The sequence below is a fragment of the Urtica dioica genome, chromosome 8 (assembly GCF_054948205.1).
Source record: "Urtica dioica subsp. dioica isolate 48M chromosome 8, U.dioica_male_clone48M_v1_H2, whole genome shotgun sequence".
Lineage (NCBI taxonomy): Eukaryota > Viridiplantae > Streptophyta > Magnoliopsida > Rosales > Urticaceae > Urtica > Urtica dioica.
Window position 1 is genome coordinate 29,975,045 of NC_142763.1, and position 23,388 is coordinate 29,998,432.

General features: G+C 37.0%; 1 protein-coding gene and 1 non-coding gene across 2 annotated transcripts; both read right to left on the reverse strand.

Annotated features, from left to right (window-relative positions):
* Window positions 1-12,566: 12,566 nt before the first annotated feature.
* On the reverse strand, window positions 12,567-22,895 carry LOC149389071 (endo-1,4-beta-xylanase 5-like). Its single transcript, XM_089622550.1, has 8 exons — window positions 22,823-22,895; window positions 21,887-21,933; window positions 21,577-21,796; window positions 15,509-15,681; window positions 15,286-15,384; window positions 14,519-15,027; window positions 13,643-13,934; window positions 12,567-13,033 (listed from the first exon to the last, which is right to left on the reverse strand). Exons 1-8 carry the CDS (start codon window positions 22,893-22,895, stop codon window positions 12,683-12,685), a joined length of 1,764 nt encoding a protein of 587 aa, XP_089478676.1. The 3' UTR covers window positions 12,567-12,682.
* On the reverse strand, window positions 19,835-19,973 carry LOC149389072 (small nucleolar RNA Z247). Its single transcript, XR_016301126.1, has one exon. It is a non-coding gene; the product is annotated as a small nucleolar RNA Z247 (small nucleolar RNA).
* Window positions 22,896-23,388: the final 493 nt, after the last annotated feature.

Genomic DNA, 23,388 nt, shown 5'->3' on the forward strand with positions numbered 1-23,388 from the left:
AAAACAAAATAAATAATTGCTTATATGGTTTATCTCACGCGGATTTTAAGAACAGGTATTTGAAATCAAGGTTTTATTGTGGTCATGTGAGGATGTAATTGGTACGTGTTACAAACGCGCCATGGTCAGAAGGTTTTGTGGGGTAATGAGAAGAGACGACGTCGTTTGGTGCTACGAGAATGATTGGCCTTTTGTTGTCGTTTTCACCAATGAGAAACGGCCCAGCTCTTGAGGTGATTGAGATTTGAGTGTCAGGTTGTCTCTGTATATAGTCCGTTAAGATTAGTCTGATTCCAATTATTTCTTTATCGTTTAAAATCATTTTCTTCAACAATTAAAGTTTACGAAGGAAAAAAATGGGGGAACTTCTTTTTCAATTTTGACCCGAGTATACGATCCTTTAAAATTTGACCCCACGATAAAATTCTCATGCCCTGTCGTTTTCACCCTCGATAGCATTGGCTCTTTCGAATGCGCATTCGGATTCGAAGCGCGCAAACTCGATGATCGAGGCAGAGGCTGTAGAAGTCAGAGGGAGGTGTTCTCAGAGGCTCACATAGTCCCCGTTGAAGATGTGGAATGACATCGTGACAAGTGGCGATGTAGAGTTCTTCCGTAATGACGTCTCTGACGCACTGAGAGTAAGTTTCCCTTTTCTTATCTTGTCTTTTTATTTTGCGGCAACTTCACTTTTGCTGACTTGCTCTTCCAATCACTTCAGGTGCTCCTATGTCATAATATCTGAAATTACTTAACATGTGTGTGTATTCCATAAAGTGTTATAGAATTCTGAGCGACACTTATTGAAACAACTATACCTCATATATTTTGATCCCATGCCTCAGTTAGTTCATAAATTAGGCTCGATATCATAAAAAAAAAAAAATAATAAACAGACAGCTGATTTTTATTTAATTAAAATTATTTGAAAAATTGACACAACTACTATCATTTGAGAACTCACTTCTCATTTTCCACCAAAACCATAATTTGGACAAATATACTAGTAAATCTCAGAGAGAATATGTTTTTTAATCTATTTTTACCTTTTTTTTCTTTTACTTTTTCTCTGAGTCTCGCATATGTCGAGAAATTTGATTTTTTTTTTTAGAAATATGGGTTTGTTTGACGATTTGTTGACATATATTTGTCAACAAATTGATACAATTTGTTGACATATATATATGTCAAAAATGACAACATTGAAAAATTTGTTGATTTGTTGACATAGATGTCGACAAATGATACGATTTGTTGACATATAGATGTCGACAAATGACAACACTTAAAAAATTTGTTGATTTATTTACATAAATGTCAACAAATAACATGATTTATTGACAATATCAACAAATGACATGATTAGTTAAATATTGTATTCCAACAAATATTATAATTCAAAATACTCTTAAATCAAAGCCAAAAATAATTGAAATTGTGCTGATAAAAAAACTATATTAGTTAAATATACGAAGAAAAAAAAACAATTTCATTCATTACAAACTTACAAAAATCATTTTCACTAAACAATAATATATTAGAGACTTTGGTAAGTGAGTAGACTTTGAAATAAATAAATAAATTGACTAGTTGTACTGTAAATTGTGACGATGCCACAAAAAAAAAAAAAAAAAAATTACTGAACGACTCCTCTTTGAGACATTTCGCCGAGAACTTTCTGAGCATGGTTGAAATGGCCATTTTGTCGCCCTCTTCGTCTCCGACTCGTTCTCAGTGCTCCTCCTAGATCATATAAACAATATTATGTATTTATTCAACCTGAATTCCAAAAAAAGAGAGAAAAAAACCATATATTGTAGACCACAATCTTCATATCAATCCGTTTCACATTGATTATATTAAAACCATATATTTAAGAGAGTCCAAAAACCTACTCTCCCAATGCATCAATTTCAAAATCCGAAAACTCTGAAATCATCAATATACTACAAAAATTTCACTGCTTCATCAATGAAGACTTAAGAATATAAAGAGGCAAACATAACCACATTTTTTGACAAAACTTAGAAAGTACTTCTCTTAATCCTCAATCCAAAAAACATAAAAGATATAGATAATTTCATGTGAATGCATAATATTCAGTGAACAAAAAGCAATTTGACAAAATATTTCCGTTTTCGAAAAACTTATTTTGAAACAAAACACATAACGATTTAATAAAAAAAATTCCGAAGAGATCAAATTAAACGAGAAATCGGAAGTCAAACCTTCACGAGATGGCGGAGCTGAGGAAGAGCTAGCTCCTGCAGCTGGTCTCCGTCGCGACGCTCATGTGGCTCGTACTGCAGTTTCTCTCAGAGAAGAAATAGGAAAAGAGAGAGAGAGAGAGAGAGAGAGAGAGAGAGAGAGATAATTATGTTTGGCTAGTTGAACAATTGTTCTTACTATATGTTCATTGATTAATTGCGTTCTAATTACACTGATACATATATACATTGTACACGTAGGCATAACTAATTAGTAGTTAGTTGTAGCACAAGCTTGGCATGCGTACAACACACGATAGGGCACTAGTCTTGGTTACACGTCAACAAGTCAAAGCTGACTTGTATAAGCTTAGCTTCACATGCCCCCGTGATTAGTTGTAGCACAAGCTTGGCACGCGTATAACACACGATAGGCACTAGTCTTGGTTACACATCAGCAAGTCAAAGCTAACTTGTATAAGCTTAGCTTCACACGCCCCCATGAGCAGGATATAGGTCTTCTTCTCCCAGACAAAGTCTATTGCAGAGGCAATGAAAGCGTGTTTTAGGCAACGCTTTGGTAAACATGTTAGCAAGTTGCTCCTCTGTAGGAATGTAGTGGGCTTTGAGAGCTTTGGTGGTGTAAAGATCTCGAATATAGTGAACATCCACTCCAATATGCTTCGTACAAGCGTGAAACACCGAATTCGAAGATAGCGAACCTGCGCCGAGATTGTCACACCTATAATAGCCGGTTAGAGAAGAGAGATATGCGCAACTCATTGAGAAGAGATTGTAACTAAATGAGCTCCATTGACGTTTGAGCTAGAGCCCCATATTCCGATTCAGTGCTTGAATGTGATACAACTTTCTGCTTGCATGCAGACCAAGTAATCAAGTTTCCACCAAGAAACACTACATAACAGCTGGCCCAGTTAACATCAAAGAAGGCCTCAATCAATAAGCGTGGTGATGGTTGGAACCTTAAGCCAAAGTGGAGAGTCCCCTTGACATATCACAACACTCGTTTACAAGCTTTCCAATGCGAGTTGCAGATGTTGGCTCAGCTTGTCGACGACATAGGAAATGTCTGATCGTGTGAGCATGAGATACTACAAGCCACCAACTAGTGAAGGATAAAAAATAGGTGAGGCAATGAGAGTTGTGCCATCATCAGATACAAGTGAGCGAGAATAAATCATTGGCATGGGACATGGCTTTGACTTAACTAAGTTGGCCTTGAAAAGCAAGTCATAAACATACTTGACTAACTGGCTCCTCCATGCTCAGATGGATAACATAACCACTCCACCCTCTCGATGAGGGTGAGATCATTACAGAAGGATCGGGTCGGAGCACGGTTACGGCTGTACAGACGAACTAGACTCTCCCTCCAGGCACCCGCCTAGATTTTAATGGGATTGACATCACCTCGGCTAGAGAGATTGATCCATACCCGATCTTCCAGTCGGGAATGACCCCTCAGACAACATGAGCCTCATCTTTGGCAGCTTGAATCGGCCTTGGAATCCTGCCTCCACCCCTCCGGACGGATCCCATTCGAGACCCATCTTGAGCGGCCTTGGCGAAGCCCTTTCGGAAAATCAATCGGGACCCTCCAACCAACCGGCTGGAGAACCAATTCAAATAGTGACAAACACGGTCGAAGAAACGACCACAACTCCAGTGCGCATATGATATCAGTTTCCTCCCGCAAGAGACCCCTGCATAAACGAGTTTGAAAAATTCAAAGAGACAATGGCAACCAAGTTTAGGGCGGTCCATTCGAAGTTTCATAGTGCGATGAGCTCGGCGCCCGAGATCGACTGACTTGTCGCTGAAACAGGACGAACTCATTTTACCAACAAGATAGTTGGGGTGTTCATCAAGGACGCTGGAAAAGTTTGCCTCCCATGATATATAGATACCTCCAACCCGAAAGCTTTCGTAACATCCTTCAAGATTGCTAGGGTCGAACTTTGTTGAGGGAACATGAACGAGAGGCAGACTACTGTCAAATGTTCGCGGAAAACTTCTTTGGACCTGCACTCGAGTAGTTCTCCGGATAAGGAGAAAACTCTATCGATAATTTCATGCAATTGTCAACGACCTTCCTTAAACATTATTCCATGTTCGTGGCGAATCCATCATGACAGACCTGTGGAACATCCAGCAGTCGGAATCCGAGTCTCTGAAAGATTTCATGAGCCGATTTAAAGGCGTCATGGCAAAAATCTCGAGCATTGACAACGACTCCCCTCTGACGGCTTAAAAAATAGATTGTGGCATGACTCCAAATTTCGTCTAAAGATGACCTTGAACCGTCCGCTGACCATCGAAGATGCGATTGATCAACCTTCAAACTTTGTTAAGGCTAGAGATGAGATAAGCTTGCTGGAAGATAAGATAAGACTCTCACCTTGGATTTGCGAGGTTGTGCCACCACTGGTGAAGTTGGCTTTCTTACCCTTCTTCTTTCGGACGAGCTTCGCCAATTCGTCCTCTTCCTCTTCCTTTTTCTCTTCAACAACCGCCTCTACTCTTGCTTTCTTCCTCTTCTCCTTGACCTTCTTCTTCTTCTTCTTCTTCTTCTTCTTTTCTCCGGACTCATTGACAGAAAAGTAAAAGTATCTTCTGCCCCAGCCGGTATCCTTCCCAGGGATATTATGTATAACCCTTTTGTTCGGGGACTTCGACATATAGAAATGCTGAGGATCGTGCTTCGAGTTCATCTTGACCACGCAAATGCAGAGTAAATCCGTCACTGTGAGGGCAACCCTTACCTCTATCGAGAGGGTAATGATACCGATAACCATTTGAGCGAAGTTGGGGGATGATGAGCTTTAGAGTTTTTAGATATTCGAAGAGAATAGATGGAATCGAAAATCTAAGGCCACATTTTTCGAAGAGCACTTCATAAACGCAATAAGAAATTAATAGACGACTGTATCCGTCGTCGCCCTCGGAGGGGGTGTGAGGAGATGATATTCCAGAGTGATCTGGAACTTCCTATGGTAGGATGCCAGATCATTGGAAGTAACCAAAGATGGTTTGAGGATGTCCTCGTTCCTATCTGGAACCCTATATGAGGATTCTGGGTTAGACTCTAATCCTGACATGTTTTCTGGGTTCTTGACATAAGCGAACTCAAACGAAAAAAGTGAGAGAGAAAATGTTCGAGCGAAGTCATGAGATCTATGAACTTGCTAGAGAGAAAAATGGCGTAAAAGTAAAAAAAAAAAAGAGAATGAAGTGAGAGAAACTTACCCGGATTCTCTTCATGTGGTGAATTTAAGGAGTAGTTTTTTAAAAGACCATTCGGTTAGTTTTATACTAGGCATTTAAAACCCACTTCCCTAAATATTTTCATCATTACGCGTCAAATCAAATCGTATTCCTAAGATTTCGTGGAAAATCCTACCGACGCTCCAAAATCGATTCGACTTCGATTATAGCAACCCGACACGTGTAAAGACCATTCGGATTTAATATTTCAAAATATTAAATTTCCGCTAGATTCTCAAACGAACTCAATCCCCTTTATATTTTCTCAATCTATTTAATATTCTCATAATGTTAAATACACTGAGGGCTAATTGTGGGGATACAATTCGGACCAAATACAAATCGGATATTGGGCCGCCCAATCCAATATCATAAGGGTATATTTAATATAAAATAAAGTAAATAATTAATTTTTGATATTTAATTATCAACGAGTAAAATAAAGAAGTCATTTGAGTCCGGTCCAAATTATCTAACGAGTTCAACTCATCTCTATGACGAATCCTGACGAAGTCGAAGTCAACGTGGGAGATGTAATCTCACCTATAAACTCGGAGAGTTGACAATTTCTTCCAAGCTCATTCAAACGAGAAGACGACGTGGCAACAAGCGAGGCAATGAAGGACGAGGTCGTCAACACGTATCACCAAGGATTTCGCATCTCGTCACAGTAAAAATTCCTTCATTCAAAGAGAATTTGCACTTCATTTTTATCGAATACCCTCTCTCTATATACTTGCATATTCTGAGCTCGTCATTTGTGTTCTTACTTGAACGAGCTCGACCAGTGTAATTGAGATCGAATATTTAATAAAAGTTTACTACTTTTACGCTATTTCCTAAATTAATTATTATATCTTTAATTAATATATTTTTCTTATACGAAACCTTTCAAATAAATCAGATCGGAATAAACACTCAAATAATCCTTTCGTTTTCTTTGTTATTGTAGAGGCTCGGAAACGAAATCAACAATATTTATATTCAGTTTTTTCCCATATATTAAACAAGTACGATCAATGTTTAAAACGTCCTTATCTGATATTTTCCGATAATCGATAAAAAATAGATGCCGGGTGAAATTGAATCGGTCTAGAAACAACAAGGAAACTATAAATTCTACAATTGATAATCGATAAGCACGCCATAAAATATATTTGTGTATTCTTTAACTAATTTTATAGACAATATAAACCTTGGTTAAAAGAGGGAAAATTTTATAACTAATATAAAACATGCGTCATTTTTCATATTTCACTCATATTTTCAAAACATTTCACTAGTAACTTTTTCTCTTTTTTTTTCGGACAAAAATACTCTCATGTTTCATAAATTTAGTCAACAATTATTGAAATATAATAACGAATGATTGAAATCTGGTTAACTATTATTGAAATCTGGTTAAAAGTTATTGAAATTTGATAAATAATTATTGAAATATGGTCAACAACTATTGAAATCTGATTAGTTGTTATTGAAAATCTGATCAACAAACTACTATAATATAATTAAATGTTATTGAAAATAATTATTTATGAAAATTAAAAAATTCAACAAAAAAATTACGAAAAATGATTATTTACGACTATTTTCACATAAAAAGCAGCCGTTTTATTATATTAATATAAAGTAAAATACATATCCTTTATACATTAAGTTTTGCATCGTTTCATAAATCCATTCCATACTTATCGCCACTACATATCCGATGGCTATATGCATGTAATTCACAACGAGTCAGTGTTTCAAAGGAGTGAGCCATAGTTTGTGGGCCCACCTGTGAGTTGCCACCGGGCCCACAGAAACATCGAGGAAGCATCCTCGAAAGAGCGCAAAAAAAAAAAAAATGGCAATCAACCAAATCCAACGTGTCTTTCTCTTCCTTGATAAATTCCAACGTGTCGCAGGTTATAAGTTAAATAACTAGAGAGCGACTCACACACAGAACTCACTAAATTGTTCTCTCTCTCTCTCTCTCTGTGTTTTTACAATGTAGAAGTGCATGGTTGATCAAATATGTAGTTAGAGAATAATTATTTTTTTAAAAGAAAAGACTATGGCGTTTTTTGTGTCGATTTTGGAAGGAGCGATTTTCTTCGTGAAGACGAGGTGGGAGCTTCAAGAAATGCGGTTCGAGAAGATTCTCTTCGACGTCGCTTCTGTCGTCGTAGCCGTTTTAATGGCTTCCGTCTCTTGCATTCTTGCCACCACAAGACCGCAATATTTCTAGAAATTATCTTCACTCTTCAGGTTTCGACTTTAGATTTCCTTCTTTCGTTTCTTGGCTCGGTTTCGTGCTTTCGTAAATCTAACAAACTTCGTTCTTTGTTCGGTTTTGGCTTTGTATCTTCAAGTACTGGAATTTGATTTTATCTCATCTTCGTAATTCCTCTTCTGTTCTTAGCTTCTGTTGTATTGGGGTATCAAATAATATATAATAAGATTACAAAAATAAAAATAAGATGAAGATGGTAGAATAACTGGGAGCAAATTGTGAAAACGTGATAATTTGAAACGCACGTGGAAAGTGGTTGGTCTAATAACATCTTTCTAGTAATCTTAAATTACCGCCACTAGTATTCGGATAAAAAAAAAAGGAAAAAAATACACCACCACTAGTACTATACTACATTGCTCAAGTAACATTGTATTACCACTAGTGGAAGTAAAATTTGGGCTAACGGTTAATGGAAAGTCACGCGTCAATTAAATGATACAAATGATTGGAAATAGGGAAATCCACATGAGTAATGATTTTATTTTTATAGAATCAGTCAATTTTATTTTAATTAATGTTTCAATTTTTTTAGTCTTAGACCAACCACGTCAATTGGCTCCTAGTTGATGGTTTTCGGTAAATGCTATTACAAACATCACAAGTTTCTTCATTAAATTAGGTAATCATTTAGTGCAATGAATAATACTGATTTAAACTTGGTGTGGTAGGTACACACTACTACAAAAAGACATTTAACGAGACCCAAAATTTACCGTAAATAAAGCAAATAAATGGTGCTTTTTGAAAAGCGATGCCTGTCGTTCTGCCACATAAGTGACATAAATGGTGTGGTATGTTCACACTTATGTAGCAGAACGATAGGCGCTCTAATATTGAGCGTCGTTGATAAGTGTATTTTATACCCAGTTAATCTTGTGTTTTTAAGCTTTGAATCGAAGTGAAGCAAGTCCTTATGTGTTTTTTTTATTATTTATTTTTATTTTTGTAGTTTTATTTGTTTTTATAGGTTTTTCATGGAATAAAAATATTTTGAGAGCAATAGAGCAATTTTAGGGTGTTTTGAAGACTTTTTTTGCAAAGTTAAGAGCAAAATAAGAAATATGGTGCATGATTTGATCTTTTTAATTAAAGATTTGGATAATCCAGTGCTATCATTAAAGAGAGCTTTCTCTTAGATTTACATCGCATATTTATTTGCGAAAATTGGACATCGTACGAAGAAGTTACGACTAATTCAAAATCATTGCGCAATTCTAGAGAGTCACCGCGTTCCACACCGACCATTGTTTGTGGTGCGGTGCCCAAAAAAACTGGTTTTCGCGAATTTTCCATTTTTGAAGTCGCTTTGACCCTATGATATCATTTAAAGGTCAAAACAGCTTTGAAAATCACTTTACACGATATATAAACGAAATTAGGCACTTAAAACACATCATTCCCTTAGTTTTTATTTTTCATATTGTGTTTGACTACTTTGGAGAGCTTTTGTAGAAGGAAAAAGTGATTTTCCCCCGGAATTGACAATCATGCCGGGTTCTTCGACTCTCAATTCATTTGTTCTTTATTTTTTCTTCCTTTCTATTTAGTTTATGCACTTTTGAATTATAGTAGAACCTTGATTTTGATTAGTATGAGCTCGTTCTTAATTAGTTTTATTGTTTATTTTACTGCTTTTTATAATTATCTTATAAATTCGATTAGAGGTTAGACTTTTATTAGGCGATTGTCTAATTGTTTGACTTATTATTATTGCGTGTAATTGTTTCAATATGATTAGAAGCCGAGATGATAACAATCTGTCAATTACAGAAGTTTGCTAGAGCACTCGAGAGAGGTTAGTGAATACTTTTGAAAGAGTGAGATTAGAGATCATAGAAGTAGATTATTGTGTTCGAGCCCGAAGTCTACAACCTAGTTAGTTCCGGTAAAATCGTAACCATTGCTTTCCCTTGTTGAAATCTCATGATTGTGTATAGCTTTTAGTTTAATTATTTTTAATAATAGTTAAAATAATTTTTCAGTCACTTTGAAATCAATTCTCGTCAAATTAGTTTAATCGTGCGTATTATTAAGAGATCGATACTGGTACTTCTCATGCACTATATTACTTGTTGTCACATATGTACATATGTACTTGTGTGAATTTATCAACGCGTGTATATATATATATATATATATATATATATATATATATATATTACATAACCCTTAAAAAAACATCGGGTTATATTATAGACGGATCTCGATTTCCAAACAGCATCTATTGTACTTTACACGTGGCACAACATTCTTGCCACATTAGACGGCTCTTTTTATACACATGCACTACTCAATTTTGATTAAGTGTACATTTTGAAGTTCACTAGCTGATAAAAATAGCATCTAATCCAAATATCACTAACTAACTAAATTAATCACAGCTTTGATTATCGGTAGTACAATTCGACATCAGTCTTCATCATTCTTCTTGAAAGGCATTCATTGTCATCTCGTTGTAACTGTCAAGAGTTTCAAACTAAAACACATTGTATTTTGTTAAAAACCCATTAAGATATGTATTTTTAATTGTATTGTGGCCAAATAATCATAATTAAAAATAGAAACTGCATATTAGCCAATATTGAGTTAATAATTATAAATTAGCCAATAGCAATTATTAACTAGAATAAAAAATGTGTATACCCTTTAATTGGATAGTTTTAAAAAATAACATTAATTGCGTGTCAGTTTTTTTTAGAAATAAAATTTGATTTATAATGAACTTTTTTTCCTGAAATTCTCCCACTCCCCCTCCCCTTCTCTTTCTTTCTCAAACAATTAATATGTGACTTTATTCTCTTCATTTTTCTTCCCTTCTCACACTCGCAGACTCAATTTTCTTTCCTAAATTTGTAGTGTACGTATCGGTTTATAATTTTTATATATATTTTTTTTTATTTTTCAAACACAAACCAATCCGATTAAAAAGTAAAATCAAATAAAAAACAATCAGGTTGTTTTCTTCGGATTATTTTTCTAATTTTTTTTTTTATAATTAACATGAAATCATATATACATACATATATATATATATATATATATATATATATAGATATTAATTATATCTAATAGACTGTGTTAAATAGATTAAAAGTTTTGCCCTTGAGAAAGTTTACATATTAAAATGAAATCATATATACATATATATATATATATATATATTAATTATATCTAATAGACTGTGTTAAATAGATTAAAAGTTTTGCTTACCTTGAGAAAGTTTACATATTAAAATAAAGTTACTCACACTCTTAATAATCAAGTCTACATGTATTTTCAATCAATATTGAAAAACTGTATCAATTGTTTTACGTGATGTCTCTTAAGATGTTATAATAAGCTCAGTGACAATATCCGTTTATCATATTAATGTGAGAATTAAAATAGAAAATAAAGAGACAACAGATCGGTAACCAAGTTTGGCAAATTTTGCTTACACCTGGATGGATGATACTCCCGGTGAAAAGAAACTTCACTATCAACAGGTAGAAGAAGTACAACCCGGTCAATCTGAATGATCACTTTTCAGATATTTTTATTTCAAAACTACCCTAGTGAATTCCGACTCAGGCGCCCCCTGAATATGAGTTTCCTCACTTCCACTCAACTCACGATCAACGCTTATAATTATAAGTGATCTACAATACTAAGAATACACACCTAATTATGTCAATTGCACGAACAACGGCAATACAAAACAAGATGAATTAAACCACACAATGAGCAACAGTGTTTTCGCTCAAAGACTCTCATAAAAACTCAAAGTTTGTAACCAGACTCTTAAAGCCAAACTTTCTCTTTTATAGGCGTCGAAACCTAGCAATTAAATATACTTGTGCACTATCCACATGATCGTATCAAACGCGATCTTTGCTAAACAGCACATGTCACACCAAGATGTCAAGAACATGACAAGGGACATCTTGGGTGCAGTTTTGCCAAACTACAAAAACAGCCAATCAACGTAACATAAAAGTAGTTTAATTATTAGTATTGTTTGATTTAATTAAGTCACATTAATATTTTTTTTAATAAGAGATAGATCTTATTTCCTTTTTCGCATGAAATAATAGTTCACATCATATGTTTATAATCTTAAAAACAAAAGAAGGGATTAACGTCCAACCCGATCGCACGACCATCAAAAACCAAACCAACCCCAAAAACTTGCAGTTTGGGTTGATAACAACCCTCACTTCTTTGGATTTTGATGTTGATGAAGTACATGTTGGTATCAAACACGAACAATCGCTCTGATACCAATTGACGGAAAATAAAGTTAATGTATCAGACACGAATGATCGCTTTGATATCAGTTAATGAAAAATATAGGTTAGGGTATCGGACACGAACGATCACTCCAATACCAATTTTGATGTAACAAGATGTAACTTTTGATCACTATATCTATGAAGCTATATCGATCCATTCAATAATAAGAAGAATCAATTCTGTATTAAAATTCTTCATTTATAATTATTTATTACAGTTAATATCACTATTATTGTGGTCAATACGTACACAAACAAAACCACACAAACAAGCGACAACCCAAGTCAATTCACGAGGTTTTTTAAAATCCTCCGCTCGAGACGCATAAAATATGTGTGTATCATCATTAGTACTACCATCATATTTATACTTGTAGACCATCCATAAACTGACCGGTTTAACCAACTAATCAGGTTTGGTAATTATAAATTGAGCAAAGCAAAAGCACCTGTTGTAACTGTAGGATGATAATAAAAAGTCATATATATTAAGGAATGGTAGATCATGGTCATTTACCTCCGAATTTTACAGTTTCTCCAAATACCTAAACTGTAACCTCATTTTAAATATATGACCTAACCGGCGTTGAAAACCGAAAATTCTGAAAATTTTCTGAGACAAAAACAAAATACTTGAAAAATCAATCATGAACATGGACATTGATACTCGCTTGTGGTTTCTTGGCTGTCACACTCAGACTCAGAGTGGCCGAAGAGTTGGTCTCAGGGTGTTCCACAGTGACCTCATAATCTCCATGCAACAAGGTTGCTTCTGCGAGCCCTTCACGGTCTGTTCGGGTCTCGAGAACTCCGGCGGATCTCCACTCCCAGAGCAGCTTGTCCACCACATCTCCGGCCGGAGTGTTTTTGAAGTTCCAGTCGGCCAAAACCATTTCCCAGTTTCCGGCCACGGCCGGGCCCGCAAACATTATGATGCCCTGTACCGCAGGATGTGCATACCCTTCTCTCAGAACCTCCTCCAAGTTCTGAGCCTGACAGAAAAAAATATATATATATAGAAGAACAATAATGAACAAGCCAACACTGAGAATTAATGTCGTTGTTGCTACTTTATAACATTCCCAATATAATATAAACATAACAAACACAAAAAGATAATTTGTGATTTTCTTTTACAAAAGAGGGGTGGCTCTATTTTAAACCATAATAAATTTATGGTAAAAACAAAGCATCATTATAGTACTTGACTAGGATTTTCTTATTGTGAGATGTTGATAAAATTTAGGGTACTTCTAGACAATTGAACCCAGTGAATTTGCAAAAAAAAAAAAAAAAAAAATCTAAAATCAACAAAACAATAAGTTTATAAAATCACAAGAACCAAATGTCAATAAATATTTTTTACTCTATACATAAATTTATACACGAGGCTAAATATCTTATATACACGTGATTATAAACAGTGTCAAATTTATGCTATTTTACTATGTTAAACTTTGAATATTTTGCTAAAAGTTTTAACACTTTTGCTATTTTGCAAATATATTATTTTTAATATTTTTCATTTGATTTTCATATATATATATATATATATATATATATATATATATAATTCATTATACTTGTTTTATGGTAATCACCTGATTTGGCCCATTTGTCACACTCACTTCCGTGAGCCATATCGGAACCTTAGCTGTTGCTAAAATATCTAGAGCCGATCTCATGTACGCAATGTTGACCCGATCGGCGGTAAAGTGACCCTGCAACCCGATTCCAGCTAAAAGCCTTGTACCTTGGCTTCTCTGTTGAAACGACAAAATCGCCTCCAGCTTCCTCTTGTAACTCAACGGGTCAGCCTTCTTATCACCACTGTACTCAATGGTGTTGTACTCATTTAGGAACATGGGTGTGCTCGGATCGATCTCCTGTGCCCTTGGAGCCATACAAAAAATCATTATAAGAGAGGACTACTAAATCAAGATATTAGTTCCTAAACTATAAGAGCATTATAGTCCCACAAAAATTGAATTTGTAGTGTTTCAGTCATTTTCAAAAGGGTACTGTTTTCAAATGTGGAAATTGTTTTTAACAAATGTTTGGTTTATAATTAGAAATTAGTCACTAGTCAATAAACTAGTTATTTTCTATTTACATCGACAAGTTCCATGCGACTTCATTAGTTAGTCAAAATAATTAGGATTTTTAAATAAAATCCATCACTTAATAATGATCTTAAAAGAATTGAACTGACTTGTTCATCTTATAAAAATTACTAGTTAAACTATAATTTACCATAAAACCCCAATAATTTGAATTAGAGTAAGATATTTTACCTTAATGGAATTTTTTGAAATTAAGTTTGTAATATGTCTTAAGTTGTTTCACATTTCAATAAAATATGTTTAATGCTTTTATATAGAATATCAGAATGCTACAAACATCAATGCTAGAAGAACAATTTGCTCGTAAAGTTAAAAAAACATTCTTTAAGAAATAAATGGCTTCGTTAAATATACCTGTAGTAGAACTCGGAAGAAGCGTCTCTCCCTAGCATGTCCTCGAAGAAGCTAAAATGGAGATTCTCGTTGACCACGTCCCACGCGATGAGCTTCCCTCTGTACCTCGACACAACCGAGTTGACCCTCTCCTCGACCGCCTTTCGAAGGTCCGGGGGCGAAAGCGTCTTTACCCAAGAGGGCTGGGAAATCGGGTTGTCCCAAAGCACGTTGTGGCCTCGGACCGCGATCCCGTACCTCTGCGCGAATCTCAGCATTGTGTCCGCGACCGTGTAATCCTCTTTCCCGGGGCTCGTCTCGGTGCTGTACCACTTCATCTCGTTGGTGAACGTGGCGGCTCGGAACCTCGACACGAACCACCTCTTATAGGTCGGGTTTGTGAGGATGTTGTGGTTCATGCCACACCCGAACGGGAAGCTCGGTTTCGTCTGCTTGATTGACACTTTAGCGCCTTTTGCTAGGGTTTCGTTTCCGTGGCTTACCCGGAAGCTAACGGTACTCCTACGAGCCTGCAAATTTGATCATGTTATCCCGTTTCTCGGGTCTAGCTTCTTTCACTACAAAAATAAATCGTTTTCCGCTTCATAAAAAAAAAATTAGCCGTGGTTTGAGCCGTGACAAAAGTCGTGACTGAAGCCTCGTCGATTGCTATTTCAGATAGTCGTGATTTCTCATGGCGTACGTGTTTCTCGGCGATGAAAACTACGTCGATTCTAGCTGATCGTTGATTTGCTGAAAGTATTAAGTATATGGTGATTATAATGTACCTTTTGAATGCTGTGATCTTGATGAGCTTTCCACTGGTTTTGAGTGAACGGCTGTAGTGAGACGCTATCAACCCAGATCTCAGCTGTTGTGTCCTTGCTCTAATAAGAACGAACATGTTAAATATCTAAAAACTACTAAAACTTACCAAGAAAACCTTATCAATTTGCTTTCTTTTCTTTGTTTTGAAGAATTGTTTTTAAATTTGGAACAAGTAATAAGTACCTCAAAATAGAGATCTGCTGGTCCTGAATCTTCAACACTGAGACCTCCTTTGAGAAAGGACCAACAGTTTGAGTGAGCAAATAAGAAACCAGCGTGTGTAGTGAGTCCACTTGGTGTCTTGAAAGTGGCTGTTATGGGGACTCTCTTTCTTGAGCTCATCACCCTTACCCAAGCTACATTATCAAAACATTAGCCTCACTAAATAGAATAAATTATATATTAAGTAGAGTTATAATAAATAGATTTAAATCAATAATTTCAGAGAAAATTTTGACGCAAATATTATTAAACTCATGTCGCTTTAACAAAATCAACTAAAATCTAAAATTTGCCTATTCTATTTAAAAGGAAAAGTAGTGTGTAAAGCCTATAGGCAAGGCATTAAAGAAATGATAATATTATTTCACACACTTTTTTGCTCGCAGGCATACACTGTTTATATACACAAAAGCAGGAAAAGTTACACAACGGTAACAAGGATGACAACTATTGATTACAGCCTGTGGAGGATATTTTCTTTGATACCAATCCTCGTCAATTCCTAGTGACCAATAAGAATACACCAGGCTGTAATAGTGTACTAGGTAGAGGAGAGCATGACATGTGTCTGGTGGTCCACAAGGCTGAAGGCAAGAGAATTGCAGAGGTTGAGTGTGAAGCACACAACTTCATTTTTTACCTTCAACATTTCCCCTCAATTCTAGCGCTCCGAGTGGAACCACCTTTAGTTTGTTCTTGAGTCTCTCAAAGAAAGAACCAGACAATGGTTTGGTCATTATATCAGCTGCTTGGTCTATTGCCGGAACATGATTTACACACAGCGTTTTTCGAGCAATTTGTTCTCTTACGAAGTATAGATCTAACTCTATGTGTTTTGTCCGGGCATGGAGGACTGGATTCGCTGAGAGTGAGACTGTCCCTAGGTTGTCACACCAAATGACCGGAGTTTGTGTTTGCTTGACGCTGAGTTCTTGCAGCAGTGATTTAAGCCAAAGAAGCTCTGCAGTGGCTGATGCGAGACTTCTATATTCTGATTCCGTGGAGGATCTTGATACTGTACTTTGTTTTTTTGACGACCAGGCAACAAGATTTCCTCCAAAGTATATGCACAGCCCTGTCGTAGACTTTCTATCATCTCGATCTGTGGCCCAATCGGCATCCGTAAAACCGACCAGATTGAGGGAAGTCGATGGCGTCATATGAAGACCGTGACTGAGTTCCCTTCAAATAACGAAGAACACGCTTGAGGGCCTTCCAGTGTTGATCTAATGGACAATGCATAAATTGGCTGAGCTTGTTCACGCTGTAGGATATCTCTGGTCTTGTGATGGTGGCGTATTGTAGAGCTCCGACAATGCTCCGATATTGTGTGCCCTCCTCAATAGGATCACCGTCATAAGTAGAGAGACGGAGACTAGACACCATCGGTGTCGGGGACGCAGAAGCACCAGCCATTCCGACACGCTGAAGGAGATCAGAGATATAGGCTGATTGGTTGAGATGGAGACCAGTTGTGGTACGAGAGACTTCAACACCAAGAAAAAAATGGAGATGACCGAGGTCCTTAAGGGCAAATTGTTGGTGTAGAAGCTTGGTGATGTGGTCAATTTCAGTGGAGGAGCTTCCGACAATAATGATGTCGTCGACGTATACCAAGACAAAGATGGTGGAGGACTTGGTGAACCGAAGGAAGAGTGAGCTGTCAGCGCGGGAATCGAGGAAACCAAACTGGACCAGCCATAGACGGAGCTTCTCGAACCATGCCCGCGGTGCTTGTTTTAGACCGTAGAGCGCTTTGTGGAGGCGGCAAACATGGTTTGGCTTCGAGGAGTCCTCAAAGCCGGGTGGCTGCACCATGTAGACTTCCTCGTCGATAGTGCCGTTGAGAAAAGCATTGTTGACGTCGAGTTGACGCGTGTCCCAACCGAGAGATAGAGCGATAGTGAGCACCACGCGAATAGTCGTTTGCTTGACCACCGAGGAGAAAGTGTCGGTGAAGTCGAGACCGGCAACTTGGTTGAATCCTTTGGCTACGAGACGAGCTTTGAGACGAGCAACACTCCCATCGGCACGCTTTTTGACGCGATAGACCCACTTCGAGCCAATGACGCGACGGTTGGCCGGGGCTTCAACTAGAGTCCAAGTCCCATTGTTGTGAAGAGCACGGAGTTCCTCATTCATGGCCTTCGACCACCCCGGGGATTGCGTGGCATCCACAAGCGTCGTAGGCTCACACGGTTCATCAGATGAGGAGATGGTGGTGAAGACCTTTGGCTTGAATATACCTGCCTTGGCGCGAGTGGTCATGCCATGGCTGTTGGGTCGCGGTAGATGCATCGATGGTGGTAGTTCGTCAACCTGGACCTGTACACCTGGAGGGGTAGTAATAATGTTCTCACAAGCATCAACATCAGTAGATAACGGAGAAACAAAAACCTGTGGAGGAGCAAGACCGGTACTCTCAGAGGTAGATCCATCGTTTGACAAGATGATGAGGGGTGGGCTGGACCAGGAGAAGCGGAGGAGAAGAAAAGAGTTGAGTGACTTCCTTATTGCTTATGTCGGTGGGTGTTTGGGCAAATGGAAAGGTTGTTTCGTCAAAGGAGACATCTCTTGAGATGTAGAGACGGTTTTGAGAGTCGATGCACTTATATCCTTTGTGTTGGTTGCTATAACCAATGAATGTGCATGGCTTGGATCGAAACTGCAATTTGTGAGTATTGTATGGGCGAATATGTGGATAGCAAGCACAACCAAAATTTTTAAGAAAAGAGTAATTTGGTGTTACCTTGTAGAGGATCTCGAGAGGGCTTTTGAGCTTGAGAGACCTTGTCGGGAGTCTATTGATCAAGAAGACACTTGTGGTGAAAGCATCTTCCCAAAACCGTAGTGGTAAATTAGATTGAGCAAGAAGGGTAAGGCTGGCTTCAACAATGTGTCGGTGTTTACGTTCGGCGGTGCCGTTTTGTTCCGGCGTGTGAGGGCATGATAATTTGTGGAGAATACCGTTTTTTGAAAAAAAGGGTTGGAGTGAACGATATTCTCCTCCCCAATCACTTTGAACAGCTTTAATCGATGTTTTAAATTGGTTCTCAACCATTTTTTTGAAGTGAAGGAAAGTGTCAAAAACCTCAGATTTTGTTTTTAGAAGATATATCCATGTAAATTTGGAGTAAGCATCGATAAAATTGACATAGTATCGATAACCATTTCTGGATGTGACGGGAGACGGTCCCCATAAATCAGAGTGTATCAGCGCAAAAGGCTCGGTGTGCGTGGTGGTGGATAATTTAAATGGCTGCTTGTGACTTTTTCCAAGATTACATGCTTGACAAAAATGGAAAGTAGTTTTCATTTCATTGAGAAGGTTACAATTTTGGAGAACTTTCTGGACTACTTTGCTAGCAGGATGACCGAGGCGTCTATGCCAAATATCCATGGAAGTTTGAACAGTGGCAATGACATCGGTTTTAGGGAAAGAAAAGCTAGGAGAACTGGATAAACATAGACCAGTTTTGATTGAATTTAAAGACACTTGTTGACTGGGGCTGGACGGTTTGGACTTGGTTGAGATTTTGGGTGAGTGGCGATTGGTGAGGTGGAAGCGATATAGACCCCGATCAAGACTCCCTCGCAGCAGCACCTCCTCCGTTGCTTGATCCTTTACAAGACACAATTTTGGATGAAATTCAAAGAATACATTATTATCATCAGCAAACTGCGAGACACTCAATAAATTTTTTGTGATTTGAGGGACATGGAGTAGATTTGACAACAAAAAGGTGGGAGAATTTTTTGAGGACACAAACGATGAGCCAACGTGAGAGATACGCAAACCTGCTCCATTTCCAACAAGGAGTTTGCTTCCGCCGTTGTATTCTGACCCGAGGTTGAAGTTGCTGAGATCATTTGTAACATGGTTGGTTGCCCCTGAATCCGGGTACCAGCTCAGGTTGTCGGAGGCTTCGGTGTGCCCAGAGATGTTGGTATTGAAGGCGGAAGAGTTGGTGTTGTTGTTGTAGCCATTGTCGAAGTTGGTCTGTTGTTGTGGTGTTGGGGTTGCTCCAGAGAAAGATGAGTCAAATCGGTAGAAGCACCGTTGAACAGTGTGACCCATCTTTCCACATAGCTGACATTGGACGCGGCTTCCGTTGTTCCAACCTCTGCCTCCACGTCCACGTCCACGGTGGCTTCCTCTCCCAGAGGCTTGTTGTGGTTGACTCTGATTGCCTCATTGGAAAGAGGGTCTTTTTGGAGCTTGAGACTGCACCTGAGAGGCAAAATGAGCTGAGGGTGCTATAGGGTCACATGCTGGGTCAAGCCTGGTTTCAAAGCTCAGAAGGAGAGCAGCGATGTCTTTTAGAGGGAAAGACTCAGATCTCGAAGTGATGGGAACCACCACTGGGTCATACTCGTGACCAAGCCCAGAGAGAATATGAAGAATCTGATCATCCTCGGTGAGTTTGTGACCGGCTGAAGCGAGGACATCAGCATATGACTTCATTTTTGTAAGATATTCTCTCATTGTGAGGCTTCCCTTTTTCAGGGTTTGGAGCTGGAGCTTATATTGCATGATCCGAGCTCGAGATTGTGAGGCAAATGACTTTTCCAGCGAGTCCCATATCTCACTGGAAGTCTCAAAACCAACCATGTTCACGAGAACAGTCTCGGACATGGAGGCCAATAGCCAAGAAGCAAGCAGTTGGTCCTGTCTAACCCAGAGGACATGTTCACCGTTAGGTGGTCCTTGAGTCGGACGGCCAGTTGCTGGGTCAGTTGCTTCAAAGAATTCTGGTGGTTTTGGTATTGTACCAAGGAGAAACCCTTCAAGTCCATAGCCTCTTGTGTTAGACAAAACTTGTTGTCTCCAAACCAGATAATTTGTATCTGAGAGGCGAATGGTGATGGATTGGTTGGATGGGTTTATAAAGTGTGACTGGGATATTTGTGGGGTAAGGTTTTGGCTTTCGCTTTGTTATGAGATTGGAGTTATGCCTGCCATTACTGTAGCTCTGATACCATAAAAGGAAAAGTAGTGTGTAAAGCCTATAGGCAAGGCATTAAAGAAATGATAATATTATTTCACACACTTTTTTGCTCGCATGCATACACTGTTTATATACACAAAAGCAGGAAAAGTTACACAACGGTAACAAGGATGACAGCTATTGATTACAGCCTGTGGAGGATATTTTCTTTGATACCAATCCTCGTCAATTCCTAGTGACCAATAAGAATACACCAGGCTGTAATAGTGTACTAGGTAGAGGAGAGCATGACATGTGTCTGGTGGTCCACAAGGCTGAAGGCAAGAGAATTGCAGAGGTTGAGTGTGAAGCACACAACTTCATTTTTTACCTTCAACACTATTACTAAAACTAGGGAAGAGAATTGTTATTTACAAAAATACTCATTCATTACCTTTTTATTTATTTTGTGAACGATCTGTCACAGAATTCTTAAAATTGGTCACAAAATATAGAACTTTGTGATTGAACTCACAAAATTATGTATTTTGTAACTGATCTGTCACGAAATTTATGAAGGGCATTACTGTCTTTGCACAAATCATTTAGTATTCGAACTATCAAATTTTGTTTTATTTATTTTTGGAGTTTAGTGACATTTGTGTTAAAATTAAAGATTTACATGATAAATTTTACCTAGGCTCGGACAAAAATATCCTAATATTTCCAAAATGGCTATGTTTAGAATTTGAAGCTAAGGGATAATCAACATTTTCTATTGTGTTTGCAATTAATAAAATTGGAGGTAAAGAGAAGAGAGAATAAGAAAAGACACAAATGACCCTACACGTTGTAAATTTACTTCGATTCTCATTTGTTTCCATTCTAGAAGGAAAATGAAATATCATTAACATTTTACAAAAAAATTTGTTTTCTTCAAATTTATTTGGACTCGGCAATCGATTTTCTACCGATTTCTAATTTTTCAACGCTTAATTTTCTTAAAATGTGGTGCTCCCATAGAGCACATGTTCCACCAGCACTTCAGAAAATAGGATTTTAAAAGAAGAAAAAAACACAAGGAATGTATATAGGAATCACCTGAGAATGTGTAAATGTGTTCCTTTTGCAAGTGAAGCTTCTGAGACACGCTATCGTAAGTTTGGTTTCTAGAATGAGCAACGATGAATTTATTCCCTTGAGATTCTCTGCTTTGAAGTTTGGCGTCACCGAAATTGGACCACCCATTTAAGCCGTCATCAAACTCTGGGTTTGTGATTATCCCTCCTCCATATTGAGCCTTGTGAGGCTTATCCAAACACTGAATTTCAAAAAGGGAGAGAAAAGTTTCAGTTTTGACAGACTTCAAAGCCAAATAAGAATTCTAGTCATCAAAGAAAAGAAAACTTGCCTCAGTGATGGCTGTGTAATCATAGGATAAAGAATTCACTTCATTTCCTGTAATCTCTCAACATTATTAGTATTAATATGATTTCTTTTTACTGCTTTAACAAAGTCTCAAGTTGTAGTACTACATGTAGACAACAATTCATGTCAAGTTTTATATATATGTATAATGTGAATTGCCGATTGAGTCTGTATTTGCAAACATATGATCATAAAAATTAGTTTCGAAGTTTTTAAAAATAAAAATAAAATAGTAACTTGTACAAAATCCACCTTTTAGTTACAAGGCCTGATACATACTCATATTTTTATTCGAATGTCAAAAGTTGCGAACATATATTTTTGAAGAAATTACCTCAACATACCAACTTTTTTAAACTTATCTCACAAAGGTTTACTATTTTTCGAGTCATTTTACTTAAGGTTTACTATTTTTTTCTTCTTACATTTTTGTATTGTTTATCGTTTTGTGAACTTTTTTTTTTTTTTTTTTTACCGTTTACAGTTTCAATTTTAAAAACCAATATTAATTTTTGTGAAAGTCTTGAAAGTCAGTATTATTGGAATGAGCATTAAAAAAATCAGTATCTACGAAAATTTTCACATAATTTCCAACTACGGTTATACTTGTACCTTTTACGGAATGGTAAGATTTCATAAAAGAGTAGAAAGTGAAAACAAATTATTCTAGATGCTTTAGTGGTTGATGACGGCATAGAGAACATTTGATACCTAATTGGTGTATTCTTATCGCGAAAACTGTTCTATATATTTGCGCGCACCGGAAAAAATTCGGAACATTTTTCCTTTTATGGAAATTAATGAAGCGAAATATGAAAATTCGGAAAGGGAAAAAAGTCGCACTGAAAACTCAACTCGTAAATAAAAATGATATAAATTGTGATCATGATATGGAATCAAAAGACGACGATTTGCGTACCTGAGTATAGAAGAGTAATGCACAGCAGTGCTAATACAAGGATCCTTTTATTTCTTCTTACAAGTTTCATCATTATTTAACAATAATAACCAGACCTGAAATCATTTTCACTGATAAAAAAAAAGTACATACATCGTAAAGACTATATAAAGGGGGAAATTATAAAGCTCTTAACAAACAACAGCATAAAGAATAAAGAGAAATTTTAGTTCTATATTTTAAATGTATACATACCAAGAAAAAACTGGTCACCAAGTTGAATCGAATAGAAGCCCGAAGTCTTGTGATGAAGCAAAAGAAAAAAAACCCCTACCAGTTTATATATAGCCATAATCCAGCGGCATATTTATTTACCGCGTTAATCTTCAAAATATTAATTCAAGGAAATGTAATGATATCAAGGAAAAATAACACTAATTAAATTGGTAATGGGGGAAGAACCTCTTTTCACAAGTCAAATGATATATAGATGGAAAAACAATAAAGTGGGAATGGGAGACAAAGATAAATGGCAATTTTTAAATAGATATTAATGAAAATAAAAAAGGAATGCCTGGCAATTATCT